Here is a 13,432-nt window from a genome sequence, read left to right on the forward strand (position 1 = left end):
AAATATATTTATCAAACTTAATAAAAAAAATAGTTGAAACTCAATATAAGGTCTCAAATTTGGGCGTAATTTTCTTATCAATTCATACTTTTATATTATTCCGAAGTTGATTATTCCTTCTCCATGTTCCATTGCTTTTCCAAAATTTCACTCTATTAAAGCCAATGGAGAAGGAACAATCAACTTTGCAATAATATAAAAGTACGAATTGGAGCATAAAAAAGTGGTCTGCTCCCCACCACGATAACACGATTCTTCTGGCTTATGAGGTGTTCTACACTTGTACTGGTGAATGCTAGCCTACACCTGTCCAATTGAGGTGGTTGGCACGCCTGCCACCGGCTGGCACATGCTTGTGACTTTTATGTTGCTTTTTGATTTAACCCCTATACGTTTCTTTTATTTTATTATGACCAGCATAGTTAGTATTAGTAACACTACAAAAACTCCCCAAATAAAATGAGATTTTCTGTTTTGATCATTTGGTCCTGTTTGCTTTGAAGCTTTGATACACATGAAATTACTTTTTTTTTGTCTGGACAATGTCCAGGCTGGGCAGCCCAACCTTCCGCAATCTTCATCTTCTTTGTCGTAGTTCCAACTTCTTATCCCCTTTTAACGCCTAATAATTCACGGCTAATTGACACGGTACTTATCACTTTATTGTATGAATAGATTGAGTCCCAAAAGAGTGGGTGCTCTGTCAAAATACTTCAAAGATCTTCTCATCCGGGATCTGGCCTGGACGCAGCGCCATGATTTCAAAATTTAATTCAAATGTTGCAATAGCGTTTCTTCAAACTATTTTCCACAATACACAACCCAACATATTGGCCCATTAACAATCCCAGCCGAGTGGCCCAGTATTAATAAAAAATATATGTTCTCATTTATTTCCACTTTTGCCATAGTGCCATACATAACAAGGTGGAAACTCAAGTGCAGTCAACTTCACGTAAATTGATAGCTGAGGACCGTTAGATGAAAATTTAGTCAAATCAATCAAATCATCTAACGGCTCTCAACTATCCACCTCATGTGAAGTCGACTGCACCTGAGTTTTCATCACATAACAATTCCCCCACAAGGAATGCATAAAATGATAATATGTGCTGGGGGCGAAACAGCAAAAAGTGGCAGGCGTACCATCCACCTCAATTGGACAGGTGTAGGCTAGCATTCACCATGTTGTGTAGAAACTAGAAAGAGCTAATAAATTTGTGTTGCTCTTTCGCTTTCGCATCAAAGTGAATCCTCGAGAACCAACATACATATTAAACAAGCAAGGTGTTTCTGGTTCAGACAGAAATGGAGCATCCAAGAAAGGCTTTTGGTTGGGCAGCTAGGGACGCATCTGGCATTCTCTCCCCCTTCAACTTCTCAAGAAGGTACTATTCTGTGGCTTTTATGTTCATTTCACGGTAACATGCCTGCTAACACACTCTACTCTCTGCAGGGAAACTGGAGACAAAGATGTTACTTTCAAAGTGCTCTACTGTGGGATATGCCACTCAGATCTCCACATGCTCAAGAACGAATGGGGCAACTCAACTTACCCCTTAGTACCTGGGTATCTATCTACGAATAAATAAAACAAATAATATTGGATTATTGTAATTCTAATTTGAGTATCAAATTATATATAGGCATGAGATTGTGGGGATAGTAACAGAGGTGGGAAGTAAGGTAGAAAAGTTAAGGTTGGAGACAAGGTGGGAGTTGGGTGCATGGTCCAATCTTGCCGCAACTGCCAAAACTGCGCACACGATCTTGAAAACTACTGTCCACAAATGGTCCTCACGTACGGCGCCAAGAACGTTGATGACACCATCACCTATGGAGGTTACTCAGATTTCATGGTTGCCGACGAACACTTTGTGATCCGAATTCCGGATGCCATGCCTCTTGATGGCGCCGCTCCTCTCCTCTGTGCCGGCATCACTGTGTACAGCCCCATGATATATTTTGGGCTCAACAAGCCCGGTTTGCATTTGGGCGTGGTTGGGCTGGGCGGGTTAGGCCATATGGCCGTGAAGTTCGCTAAAGCCTTTGGGATGGAGGTGAGTGTGATTAGCACTTCTCCCGGTAAGAAAAATGAAGCCGTTGAACATCTTGGAGCCGATTCGTTTCTGCTTAGCACTGACCAACATTAGATGAAGGTAAATAACTAACTAACTAACTAAACTCTTTGAAACGTGATTTATTGTGAATAAGTAATAGATGGAACTTTTGTTCTGTGTATCCACCAGGCTGCAATGGGCACCTTGGATGGTATTATTGATACAGTTTCTGTGATTCACCCTTTGGTTCCTTTGATTGGTCTGTTGAATTCTCATGGGAAGATTATCATGGTTGGTGCACTAGAGAAGCCTCTAGAGCTACCCGTCTTTCCTTTAATTATGGGTAAGTCTATCATAGTACAATCATAATCATGCCTACTATCTCTAATATTCAAAGCCGGTAAAATTAAAACTTCAAAAATTTATAATTTTGACTGAGGTTAATCAAAATATGAAAATATATAATAAAAATTAAATAATGAATTAGTTAACATGTATTTTTAAGATCACTGCTTAAAATTATTAATTGAAATTTTTTTATAAAAAATATATAAAATTTAATTTTTAAATATATTTATTATGTATTTTTTTATATAAAAAAACTATATTAACATTAATTATATATATTTCTGAGACACATATTAGTTAAATTTTAAAATAATATATTTATATAAAATATATAAATTTTTAAAGATTTTTTTGTTTTATAAAATTTTTTAAATTAGTCAACTATATAAAGGGTTCAAATAAGAGTATATGGTCAAATTAGTCTCTGAAAGATTATTCATTCTTCAAATTGGTCTCCGAAAGATTTTTTTAATCAAATTCGTCCTTTAAAGATTTTAAATTAGTCATATTAATTCTTCCGTCACTTTGTTTATCGATGGAGTCAAAATTTGCTAATGTGACACATTAAATGATATTCCAACACACACCTAGAAATCTTACTTGACTATTAACATATTCACTTTATGAAATTAGATCAAATCAAAACCTAATTATAGAGAGAACTTGAAGGATTGGAATCCCTCAATTTGGAGTTGATTTTATCTAATTTTATAAACTAATCATGTTAATAGTCAATTAAGATTTCTAGGTGTGTATTAAAGTGTTACTTAACGTGCCACATTAATTAGTAAATTTTAACACCATCAACAAACAAAGTAACGAAATGACTAACATGACTAATTTAAAATCTTTAAAAGATGAATTTGATTAAAAAAATCTTTTAGAGACTATTTGGAGAACAAGTGATTTTTCAGGGACTAATTTGCTCATTTACTCGTTCAAATAATTTACAGATCATGTCATATTTTTAATTCTTGACTAATTTTTTACTTTTTTAGCAATTGAATTTTAACCAACTTCTACACAAATAAATGACAAAATTTCAATCACGTCAGTTTTGTTAGCCTATCCATCCAGTTCTCAGAACATTGGATTTCATGATTATTAAAATGACGATGTATGTTAATTACAAATGTTATATGTGTTTTTGTAGGGAGAAAGTTAGTAGCTGGGAGTTGCATTGGAGGGATTAAAGAGACACAAGAGATGATTGATTTTGCTGCCAAATATGGTGTTAAACCTCACATTGAGGTTATCCCTGTCGATTATGTGAACGCAGCAATGGAGCGTCTCCTCCAAGCGGATGTGAAGTATAGATTTGTCATTGACATTTGTTGAGTCTGTAGCGAAATTTTGACTTCTAATAGCTACAAAAGTAATATGAAATTGAACACTACTCACAATAATGTACTCGCTATATAATTACTAAAGAGAAAAGGAAATAAAATAAAATAATAATAATAATATGAAAAGAAGATGTGAATGTAGTTGTTATTGTTGATGATTATTGAATTGAAATTCTACAAACGTTTATATAGTGGTTATATACTATAATTTCAACGGATAGAAATAAAATTTTCCTATAATAACTCTTAGCCTTCCTTTTCTTAGCCTTCCTTTTCTTTCTCTCTCCCTCACAATTCTCCACCTCGTTCACAATTTGAAATCTACGCAAATTTTGGACGATCAAAGAATGGTATTCGTATTCGGTTGCATCATTTGACAATGACTGCCTAACATGGAACAATATTGAGCAATTTCAAACAGTGTTGGAACTTGCTTCCTGACACCACTTTAGTCAACATGTCAGCGGAATTTTCATCTGTGTGTACTTTTACAAGAGAAATGTCACATTTCTCCATAACATCACACACGAAGTGATATCTAACATCAATATGCTTGGTACGAGCATGATGAACCTGATTTTTAGCCAAATGAATTGCACTTTGACTATCACAATTCAGATCCACGCAATCTTGCTTCAGCCCTAAATCATCTAGAAGACCCCTTAGCCACAGTGCTTCTTTCACCTCTTCTGCTACTGCCATGTACTCAGCCTCTGTAGTAGATAGTGCTACTGTAGCTTGTAACATCGATCGCCAACTAACCGGAGCACCATGTATTTTATATACATAACCAGTCGTAGAACGTCTTCTATCTAGATCACCAGCATAATCAGAATCAACAAAGCCGCTGATTTGACATGATTTTCCACTAAAGCATAAACATGTGTCAATGGTGCCCTTCAAGTATCTTAATATCCACTTGACTGCTTCCCAGTGTGCCTTACCCGGGTTTGCCATGAACCTGCTAACAACACTTACTGCATGTGAAATATCTGGGCGTGTACATACCATAGCATACATTAGGCTACCGACTGCACTAGCATAAGGTACATTTTCCATGTAAGCCTTATCCTCTGCTGTTGTGGGAGATTGTTTACCAGAGAGCCTAAAATGTGGAGCCAACGGCGTTACCACCGATTTAGCATTTTTCATTTCAAACATTTCAATGACATGCTCAATGTATCCTCTTTGGCTCAAGAACAATTTTTGGCTTGATCTCTCTCTTTTAATTTCCGTGCCTAATATTTTTCGTGCAGCACCCAAGTCTTTTGTTTCAAATTCTTTACCAAGTTGAACCTTTAACATATCTATCTCTACCTTGCTCTTAGAGGCAATAAGCATGTCATCCACATACAATAGAAGATAGATATAATCACCTCCAGGAAGCTTACGAATGTATACACAACAATCATAATTACTTCTGAAAAAACCTTGTTTTAACATAAAGGAGTCAAATCGCTTATACCATTGTCGAGGAGATTGTTTTAATCCATATAGCGATTTCCTCAAGCGACATACCTGACTTTCTTTACCCTCAACCTTGAAACCCTTAGGTTGATACATGTAGATTTCTTTCTCTAAGTCACCGTGCAAGAATGCAGTCTTCACGTCTAGTTGTTCCAACTCAAAATTACCATGAGCGACAAGACTTAAAAGCACCCGTATGGAAGTGTGTTTCACCACAGGAGAAAATATCTCATTGTAATCAACACCTTCTTTCTGTGCAAATCCCTTTGCTACTAACCTAGCTTTGAATCTTGTACCATCTGACTTAGTAGGATCTTCTTTTCTTTTATACACCCACTTACAACCAATTGCAGTCTTTCCCACGGGCAATGGGACCACATCCCATGTCTTGTTCTTATGAAGAGATTGCATCTCTTCCTCCATAGCGACAAAATAACTCTCTATCTTTGTCTTTGATAGCATGTTTGAAGGTGACCGGCTCATCATCCTCCACTGAGAGTGCATAATCTACCAAGTTTACCTGCCCATAATGTCTCAAAGGCTTGTCTGACCCGAACTTTTGAATAAATTTATAATTCCTCTTTGGCCTAGTAGATGCCAAAGAATCCTGCTGCTGCTGTTGTAATGCATGTGCATTTTCTCGCTGAATTTTCTCATGATCAAGTTCATCCTCTGCGTCATCTCGAGTAGCATTAGGATGCTCCACCTGAACATTACTAGAGTCTATTTGTTGGTATTTAGACTCTATCTCCACCACTTGAGTATTTGAAGTTTTTCCAACATCACCATCATCTGGCACCATATCTTTAGACAAAGTTATCATAGATCGTTCATCAAAGGTAACATCCCTGCTAATTACAAACTTAGAATCATTTACACTCCAAAGGCGATAGCCTTGAACCCCTCTTGGATACCCCAAAAAGATTGCCTTCTTAGCTCTATCATCAAGCTTATTATCTTTGACATGATAATAGGCTGTGCATCTAAAGACTCTGAGTTTCTCGTAATCTGCATGTTCCCCTGACCACACCTTATAAGGTGTGTTTCCATCTAGAGAAGAATGTGGGGATCGATTTACTATGTAGCAAGCTGTAGCAACCGATTCTGCCCACCATTCTCTGCCTAACCCGGAATTAGAGCGCATACACCTTGCCTTCTCAAGTAGCGTACGATTCAGTCGTTCGGCGACTCCATTCTGTTGTGGTGTTTCTCTAACTGTCCAGTGTCTTGTAATGCCTTCTCGGTCACAGAACTCCTTGAAAGCTCCATCCGTGTACTCTGTGCCATTATCAGATCGTAGAGTTTTCAGCTTCCTACCTGTTCGGTTTTCAACCATTGCTCTCCACTGCTTAAAAGTATCGAATACCTCATTCTTATGTTTGAGGAAGTAAATCCAAACATACCTGGAATAATCATCAACAAAAGTAACAAAATACCTGGAACCACCCTTGGAAGTAACTTTAGCCGGGCCCTAAACATCAGTATGCATGTAGTCTAACAACCTCTGCTTTTATGCTTGCTTGTAGAAAACTTCACCCTATGTGCCTTTCCATACACACAATGCTCACAAAATTCCATTTGTAGTTTCTTCATATTTTTCAGCAAACCTTGTCCACAAAGTAATGATAGACCTTTCTCTGACATATGTCCAAGCCGCATGTGCCATATTTTTGTGCAATTTGTTTGATCTCTATTTCCACCGATTCCAACTGCTAATTCACCTGTGACTGTTGTCCCCAAAAGAGAATAAAGATTACCGTGATGAACTTCCTTCATCACTACCAAAGAACCACGAACAACTTTTAGTACCCCATTTTTCGCAACTATTTTGCAGCCATTTTTCTCCAACAAACCTATGAAGATACGATTTTTACGCAAGTCTGGAATATGCTTCACATCCTTTAAGGTTCTTACTCCTCCATCATGCATCTTGATTTTTATAGTACCCAACCCTACAATTTTACAAGCATGATCATTGCCCATTAAAACTGTGCCACCATTTATGCTTTCATAGGTAGTAAACCACTTCCTATTTGGACACATATGGTGAGAGGCTCCTGAATCAAGAATCCACTTATCGGAGATTTCATAAGATTGTTCTGTTACAGAGTAACAATCCTCCTCATCATTTGAGACGTAGCTTGCTTCTTGCTTTTCTTTTGGGTTGTCGTTGTTCTGTTTCTTGAAAGTTATCTTCTTATTTGGACAATTTGCTTTGAAATGTCAAGCCTCACCACATTTAAAGCATGTTCTCTCCGTGTGAGGTCTAGATTTTGGCCTAGACTTTCCACGCTTATTACCTTTTCCTCTTTCATTAGTCCTTCCTCTAGCCGTGAACAATCCTTGTGCTTGATCATTATACTCTCTTCCATTTGAAGATGACATTACACTTGTAGCAACCTTACGTAGATCATCTGCTAAAAGTGATGCCCTCGTCTCATCCATGGTCAAAGTGTCACCCACCAGCATCAATGTCTGCACCAGATTTTTATAGGACTTCGGTAATGAAAGTAACAATATGAGTGCATGGTCTTCATCATCAACCTTCACATCTATATCCTTTAATTTTGATATGATCCTTTCAAACTTATTGATATATTCTCGGATTGAGGTGCCTTCTTCCATCTTGCATGTATACAATTTGGATTTTAAGTAGATCCTGTTAGTTAGAGTCTTTGTCATGAAGTTACTTTCTAACTTTAACCAGACGCCTGCTGCAGTTGCTTCTTCGTTCACCAGGAAAGCAACATCCCTCTCAAGGCATAAGATTATTGCAGCCCGTGCCTCAAGATCTAATTCTTCCCAATCCTCATCTTCCATTCCTTCCGGCTTTTTCTCTTTTCCCGCTAGTGCCTTGTGTAACTTTTGTGATATAAGCAGATTTTTCATCTGCATCCTCCAATAGGAAAAATCATTTTTTTCATTGAACTTCTCGATTTCATATTTGCCTACTTTGACATTACTACTAGTAGAAGCCATTATATTCAAAATTGAATTTTACCACTCAAATAATGAATAATATAACGTTAGCTCTTGATACCAATTGTTGAGTCTGCAGCGGAATTTTGACTTCTAATAGCTACAAAGTAATATGAAATTGAACACTACTCACAATAATGCACTCGCTATATAATTACTAAAGAGAAAAGAAAATAAAATATAATAATAATAATAATATGAAAAGAAGATGTGAATGTAGTTGTTATTGTTGATGATTATTGAATTGAAATTCTACAAACGTTTATATAGTGGTTATATGCTATAATTTCAACGGATAAAAATAAAACTTTCCTATAATAACTCTTAGCCTTCCTTTTCTTAGCCTTCTTTTTCTTTCTCTCTCCCTCACAACATTGGAAACACATTGAAGCCAAGTTCTTAATAAATTTACGTGATTCATGTATCAAAGAGTGAACTTAGGAGAATTATTTTCTTAATTATGCATCATAAAGTATTAAAATAAATAAAACCAGTGGTCCATGAGTTTTAAAATGAAGAAATTTATTTTTGCATTAATAAAAATGTTTGTTATATTACTAAGTTATCTTTTTCTTTATTATTCATTTTCTTTTTCATCCACCTTTAATTCTTTATAAACATATAATTTTAAGTTACCTTTATTATTTATTACTGATACAAAATTTATATTATAAAAATATGTAATACTATCATAATTGAATAAACATGACAAATCTTGCCTATCATATATGAAGAATTAATTTGAGTTAAGAATTTCAAAAATTACAACACAAATTATACTATCATTGGAAATTAAAGACTCACCAAATAGCCAATATTTACTAAAAAACTGAAAGATTAAGATTTGATTCGATATCTGTATTTAAAAAATATAAAAAGATAACAAAATAAATTTTATAACTAAATAAATAAACAATACATCTATACTCCACAAAGTTGTATATTAAAATTTAATAACTAGTTCAGTATACAAAGAGTTCTTAGATTCGAATTTAATTTAATATTATATATTGGACGGCTTCATCTTTATTATTGGTAGTCCTTTTTTTAGTGTGATATAGTAGATTAACAGCGTGTAACCTATACATTTGGCTAGTATCATCTCTAACTGAAATAACCACACACATCTACCGCTAACGTCACTGTAATTAGCTATGATTTTTTAATTAGAATCTCTCAAACCATTCAAAACATAGGTATTATTCAAGGGTGATTTTCTGGTGGCCAAGTAAATGTGGCTAAGACGGCTAAATTTCAAAAACGAATCAAATTTAGACACGTGACCATATGTGGAGTTACAAAAATCATACTTAACAAGAGTAGTCAACAATTTATTTGAACCCATTGACAAATCATCAGAGACACATTTGTAAATTTTTAACATCCAAACTGAGAAAGATTGGACATCATCGATACAGCAATAAATCGAAAAAATGAAAAATTTTCGAATTCAACACTAAAATTTGCAACGGCTTAAAACCGTTCTCTTAGATAATTTTAGACAACGATTTTTTATAATGTTACTGTTGAAATTTAATTTTTTATTATTTTATAGCAACAAAATAAAATCGTTCTCTTTGACTATTTTAAAGAACAGTTTTATAATTGTTACAAGGATTTGTTTTAAGCAACGGTTTGTAAATGTTATTTAAATAATTGTACAAATGACACGCTTAAAAACCGTTGCCTAAATTGCTACACTTTAAAATCGTTCTATTAGATAGTCTTAGACAACAGTTTTTATAGTGTTGCAGTTGAAGTTCAATTTTTCATTACGTTATAACAACAAAATAAAACCGTTCTCTTAGACTATTTTAAAAAACGATTTTATAAACATTACAATAATTTTTTTATCAAATAACAATTTTAATATTTAAATAATTATATAAATTAAAAAATACATATAAAAATGGTTTATTGTACTTATTCAAAATTGTATTTTCAAAATTTTTTATATTAATTAAATATTTTTTATTTATAAAAATTTTACTAATTGAAAAATAATAAAAATTTTATATACTTTAATTTAAATAATTAAATTTTAAATTGTATTTATAATTTAAAAAAATTAATCTAATTATCTCTAATTATTAAATTAGTGTATTTAATTAAAAATAATTTATAAATTAACAATTAAATAATATTTTTATAAATATTATTGTTAAATAAAAAATTAATTTTTAATTTCTAAATTATTCCTATTTTTATTAAAAATACCTACTAATTCTAACACTTTTCTCCCAAAACAAAACCCTAATTGACACTAACTCTAACTCACACTCACCCTCCCTCCCTCCTCACATTGCTGCCACACTCCTCACACACACAACACAACACACATGGCAACACACCCACGAAAGAAAGAAAAGAAAGAGAGAAGGGAGAAGAGGGGAGGGAGCCGTGCCGCCACCGCACCCCGTCGCGCCCAGCTCGCCGCTGCGTCCTGCTGCAGCCGTCACCCGTGTCATCGTTGAGGAGAGAAATGTGTCGCGCGAGGAAGACGGAGTTGCTGCTGCGTGTTGTCGCCGTCGTCGTTATTGCCCTGGCCGTCGATGCTTTTCGCCGTCGTTTGTGGGTTGTCACCTCTTCTGCTTCTGCTTTGCTGCTTTTGCAGTCACGCCGTCGTCTGCTGTCCTACATTTTCGAAGACCCGTTTCTTTCATGCAGAGTGAGTTTCTTTTTCTTCTAATTCTTCTCTCTGTTGCTTAGTACAGTTATTCATGTGTCCATTTTTTACTTTGTAACCGTATTTTCTGCAAGTCCCTTTCTTACTCATGCTACACTAGCTGCTTTTTTTTCAATTCAAAAAGGAAAATTGATTAGGTGTTGTGACATTGGATCGAATATTGTTCAAATTATTGTCTAAACATAAACGGTAGTCTATGATTTTTGTTAGGATTAGTTGGATTATTTGATAGAATGTAATCCCCTAACAAGGTACTAGAAAAAAACATCATTGTATCCAGAATATGGTTCATTGAAGTTAGTTGTAGTTGTCTGCAGTTTAGTTCAGGGGTATGTTGTGCAATTGTGCTGTTCCTACTTTTTTTACTCAAGGGATGCTATTTTACTACAGAACCATCACTTGTTTGAATTGCTAGAATTTGATTGGGCGTGCGGTTAGGTATACAATATGTTCATTTAATTGAATGAATTGAGAAATAACAGCACCATTAAAGTGAAACAACCATTTCCCGGTATTTCTAGCTTCTCCCCACGTATTGATGAAAGTAGCAACTTTAGTGGATAGAAGTTATGTGTAGTTTATGTGGATATTTCAATAGTTATGTTCATTGTATTGTGGCTTTTAATCTGTATTATATTTTTTTGGTTGTGTTTCATGCTTGATTTGGCTTCAAGTATTTCTCTTTGGGGGCATTACAATCTGCATGTCGCTGCTTCTGAATCGTGCCGTGTCACTGGTTCTCTGCCTCCTCATTGTGGCTCAACCTCTGTTTAGGTAACATAAGTGTCTCTTGTTCTATTATTTTAATTGATTTAGTTTCTGTTTTTATTTGAATATTGATTTGGTATAATACTGCATGTTTTGGTCACTGGTTCTCTGGCTAGAAGTGCATTTTCTGTTTTGGTCACTGATTCTCTGGCTGGAATGCATTTTCTATTTTGGTCACTGCTCTGTTTTGGTCATTGATTCAAAATAGGAAAAATATTAATTCTGTTTTGGCTGGAACTGTTCAATGCAAATAAAATTGATTGTGGGTCGCCTGCCTGCATCAATAAGCATCAGGTATAGCTTTTTTTAGTTATTCAGCTATTGAGTTATAATTTGATTAAGTGAGTAATTGGTTAATGATACTGCTAGGAATGGTGAATTGAGGTGAGAAATATGGTGAGTTTTATTCATTGTTCCTTATTTTTTTTCCTGTTTTCTCTGCATAGTTATATCTTTTTTTCTTGATCCTTGTAAATTAATCATTATATGTTTTAGGGTGCTACTACTCTAAATTATTGGAAGCTGGTCATCACTGTTTGAAAAAAACAATGCATCACAATTGCCCTGTTTGTTTTGAGGTATAAACTATAAAGACTATTCTTCTATTATGGTAAAATCTTTTGGGAAGAACCCCATGATTTCATTTTGTTTGGTTTATGAATTGGTTTCGCTTATTATGAATTTTGTTGGTTGTTGCTATGATGATGTTGGTTTATTCTGCCATTAGTTACTTTGTTGATTGAATTTTTTTTCTTTAATGAGATTTTGTTCTGAGCAATGTTAGGAGAAAATAGTTCTGCGTCGTCATCGGTTCCTACTTTGTCATCCACTGCTATTCCGTGCTCTCCTCTCTGCTTGCGTCCACTGCACTGTCCCCCACTTGGTCCGCTGAGGTTTGGTGTGTTTGGATTAAGCTTATTTTCTATTATAAATCAAAGAGTCATTTAGCTGAATATGTTCTCTCTATGTAAAAAGTTAAGCATAGAAGTTTTGTTTGAATTCAATTTAGTTTTGGATTAAGCTTATTTTCTATTATTAATGGTTGTTTTTTAATTGCTGGTTGGTTTATCTTGTTAGCATGTAAAGTGGCTGAGAATTTCGAGTTGATTCTCTCAATGGATGTCTTAGTGTTTCACAAATGAGTGTTTAAATTATGGTAATATTCAGGGAATAAATTTGTTTGATGACTCAGCTGAGGACATTCTCGGTGGCAGCAGACTTGGAAACAAATTTCGCGGCTTGTCTAAGATCCAAATCCTTAGGAGTTCCTCATCAGATAAAGAGAGAGCAAACAATGTTGCTAAGATCAAAGTTGTGATATGCTTTGTGTTGCATGTTTCTCTTCTATGCTTCTTGTAGTTTGCATTATGTTTGATGCTAATCAATGTTCTTTTAGTTACTTTAGCAGTTACATGTTGATTGAGAATGCTACTTGCTACATCAAGTTCTTAATCGGTAATGGCTTGGCTAGTGTCAACATGTATAGATTATAAACTTTGAAGTTTTTTGAGTGTGCAATCAATGAATTAATTGATTCTAATTTGGATTTGAATTTTGTTTGGTGTATTTTAAGTTGTAAAATGATGCAAAGCAATGAGTACTACTTTTCTTTATTATGTATTTTTTTCTTTAGTGATTTGATTTAAATAGTTAAGCTTATTTATTGACACTAAATTAAAAAAATAGTTGGAACTAATTTCAATGCAACATGAGAAAACTATTGTAAATAAAGAATTATATCATTACAAAAATCCGTTGTCAAAAGTCACAAAAAAAAA

The 13,432-nt window shown here is 34.5% G+C and overlaps 1 protein-coding gene and 1 pseudogene across 2 annotated transcripts; both read left to right on the forward strand.

Annotated features, from left to right (window-relative positions):
• Positions 1-1,239: 1,239 nt before the first annotated feature.
• On the forward strand, positions 1,240-8,765 carry LOC107631385 (putative mannitol dehydrogenase). Of its 2 annotated transcripts, XM_088508763.1 has the most exons (6): positions 1,240-1,388; positions 1,457-1,570; positions 1,647-2,159; positions 2,250-2,403; positions 3,562-3,737; positions 8,574-8,765. In XM_088508763.1, the coding sequence occupies exons 3-6, from the start codon at positions 2,154-2,156 to the stop codon at positions 8,601-8,603; spliced, it is 366 nt and encodes a 121-aa protein (XP_088364889.1). In that variant the 5' UTR covers positions 1,240-1,388; positions 1,457-1,570; positions 1,647-2,153; the 3' UTR covers positions 8,604-8,765. The 2 variants fall into 2 exon arrangements, with proteins under 2 accessions (XP_088364889.1, XP_088364888.1); XM_088508762.1 differs by lacking the exons at positions 1,240-1,388; positions 1,457-1,570; positions 1,647-2,159 and having other exon boundaries at positions 8,574-8,603.
• Positions 1,791-2,153, forward strand: LOC148572564 (putative mannitol dehydrogenase pseudogene; annotated as a pseudogene).
• Positions 8,766-13,432: the final 4,667 nt, after the last annotated feature.

Source organism: Arachis ipaensis, chromosome B3 (genome assembly GCF_059453495.1).
Source record: "Arachis ipaensis isolate K30076 ecotype BB chromosome B3, ASM5945349v1, whole genome shotgun sequence".
Taxonomy (NCBI): Eukaryota; Viridiplantae; Streptophyta; class Magnoliopsida; order Fabales; family Fabaceae; genus Arachis; species Arachis ipaensis.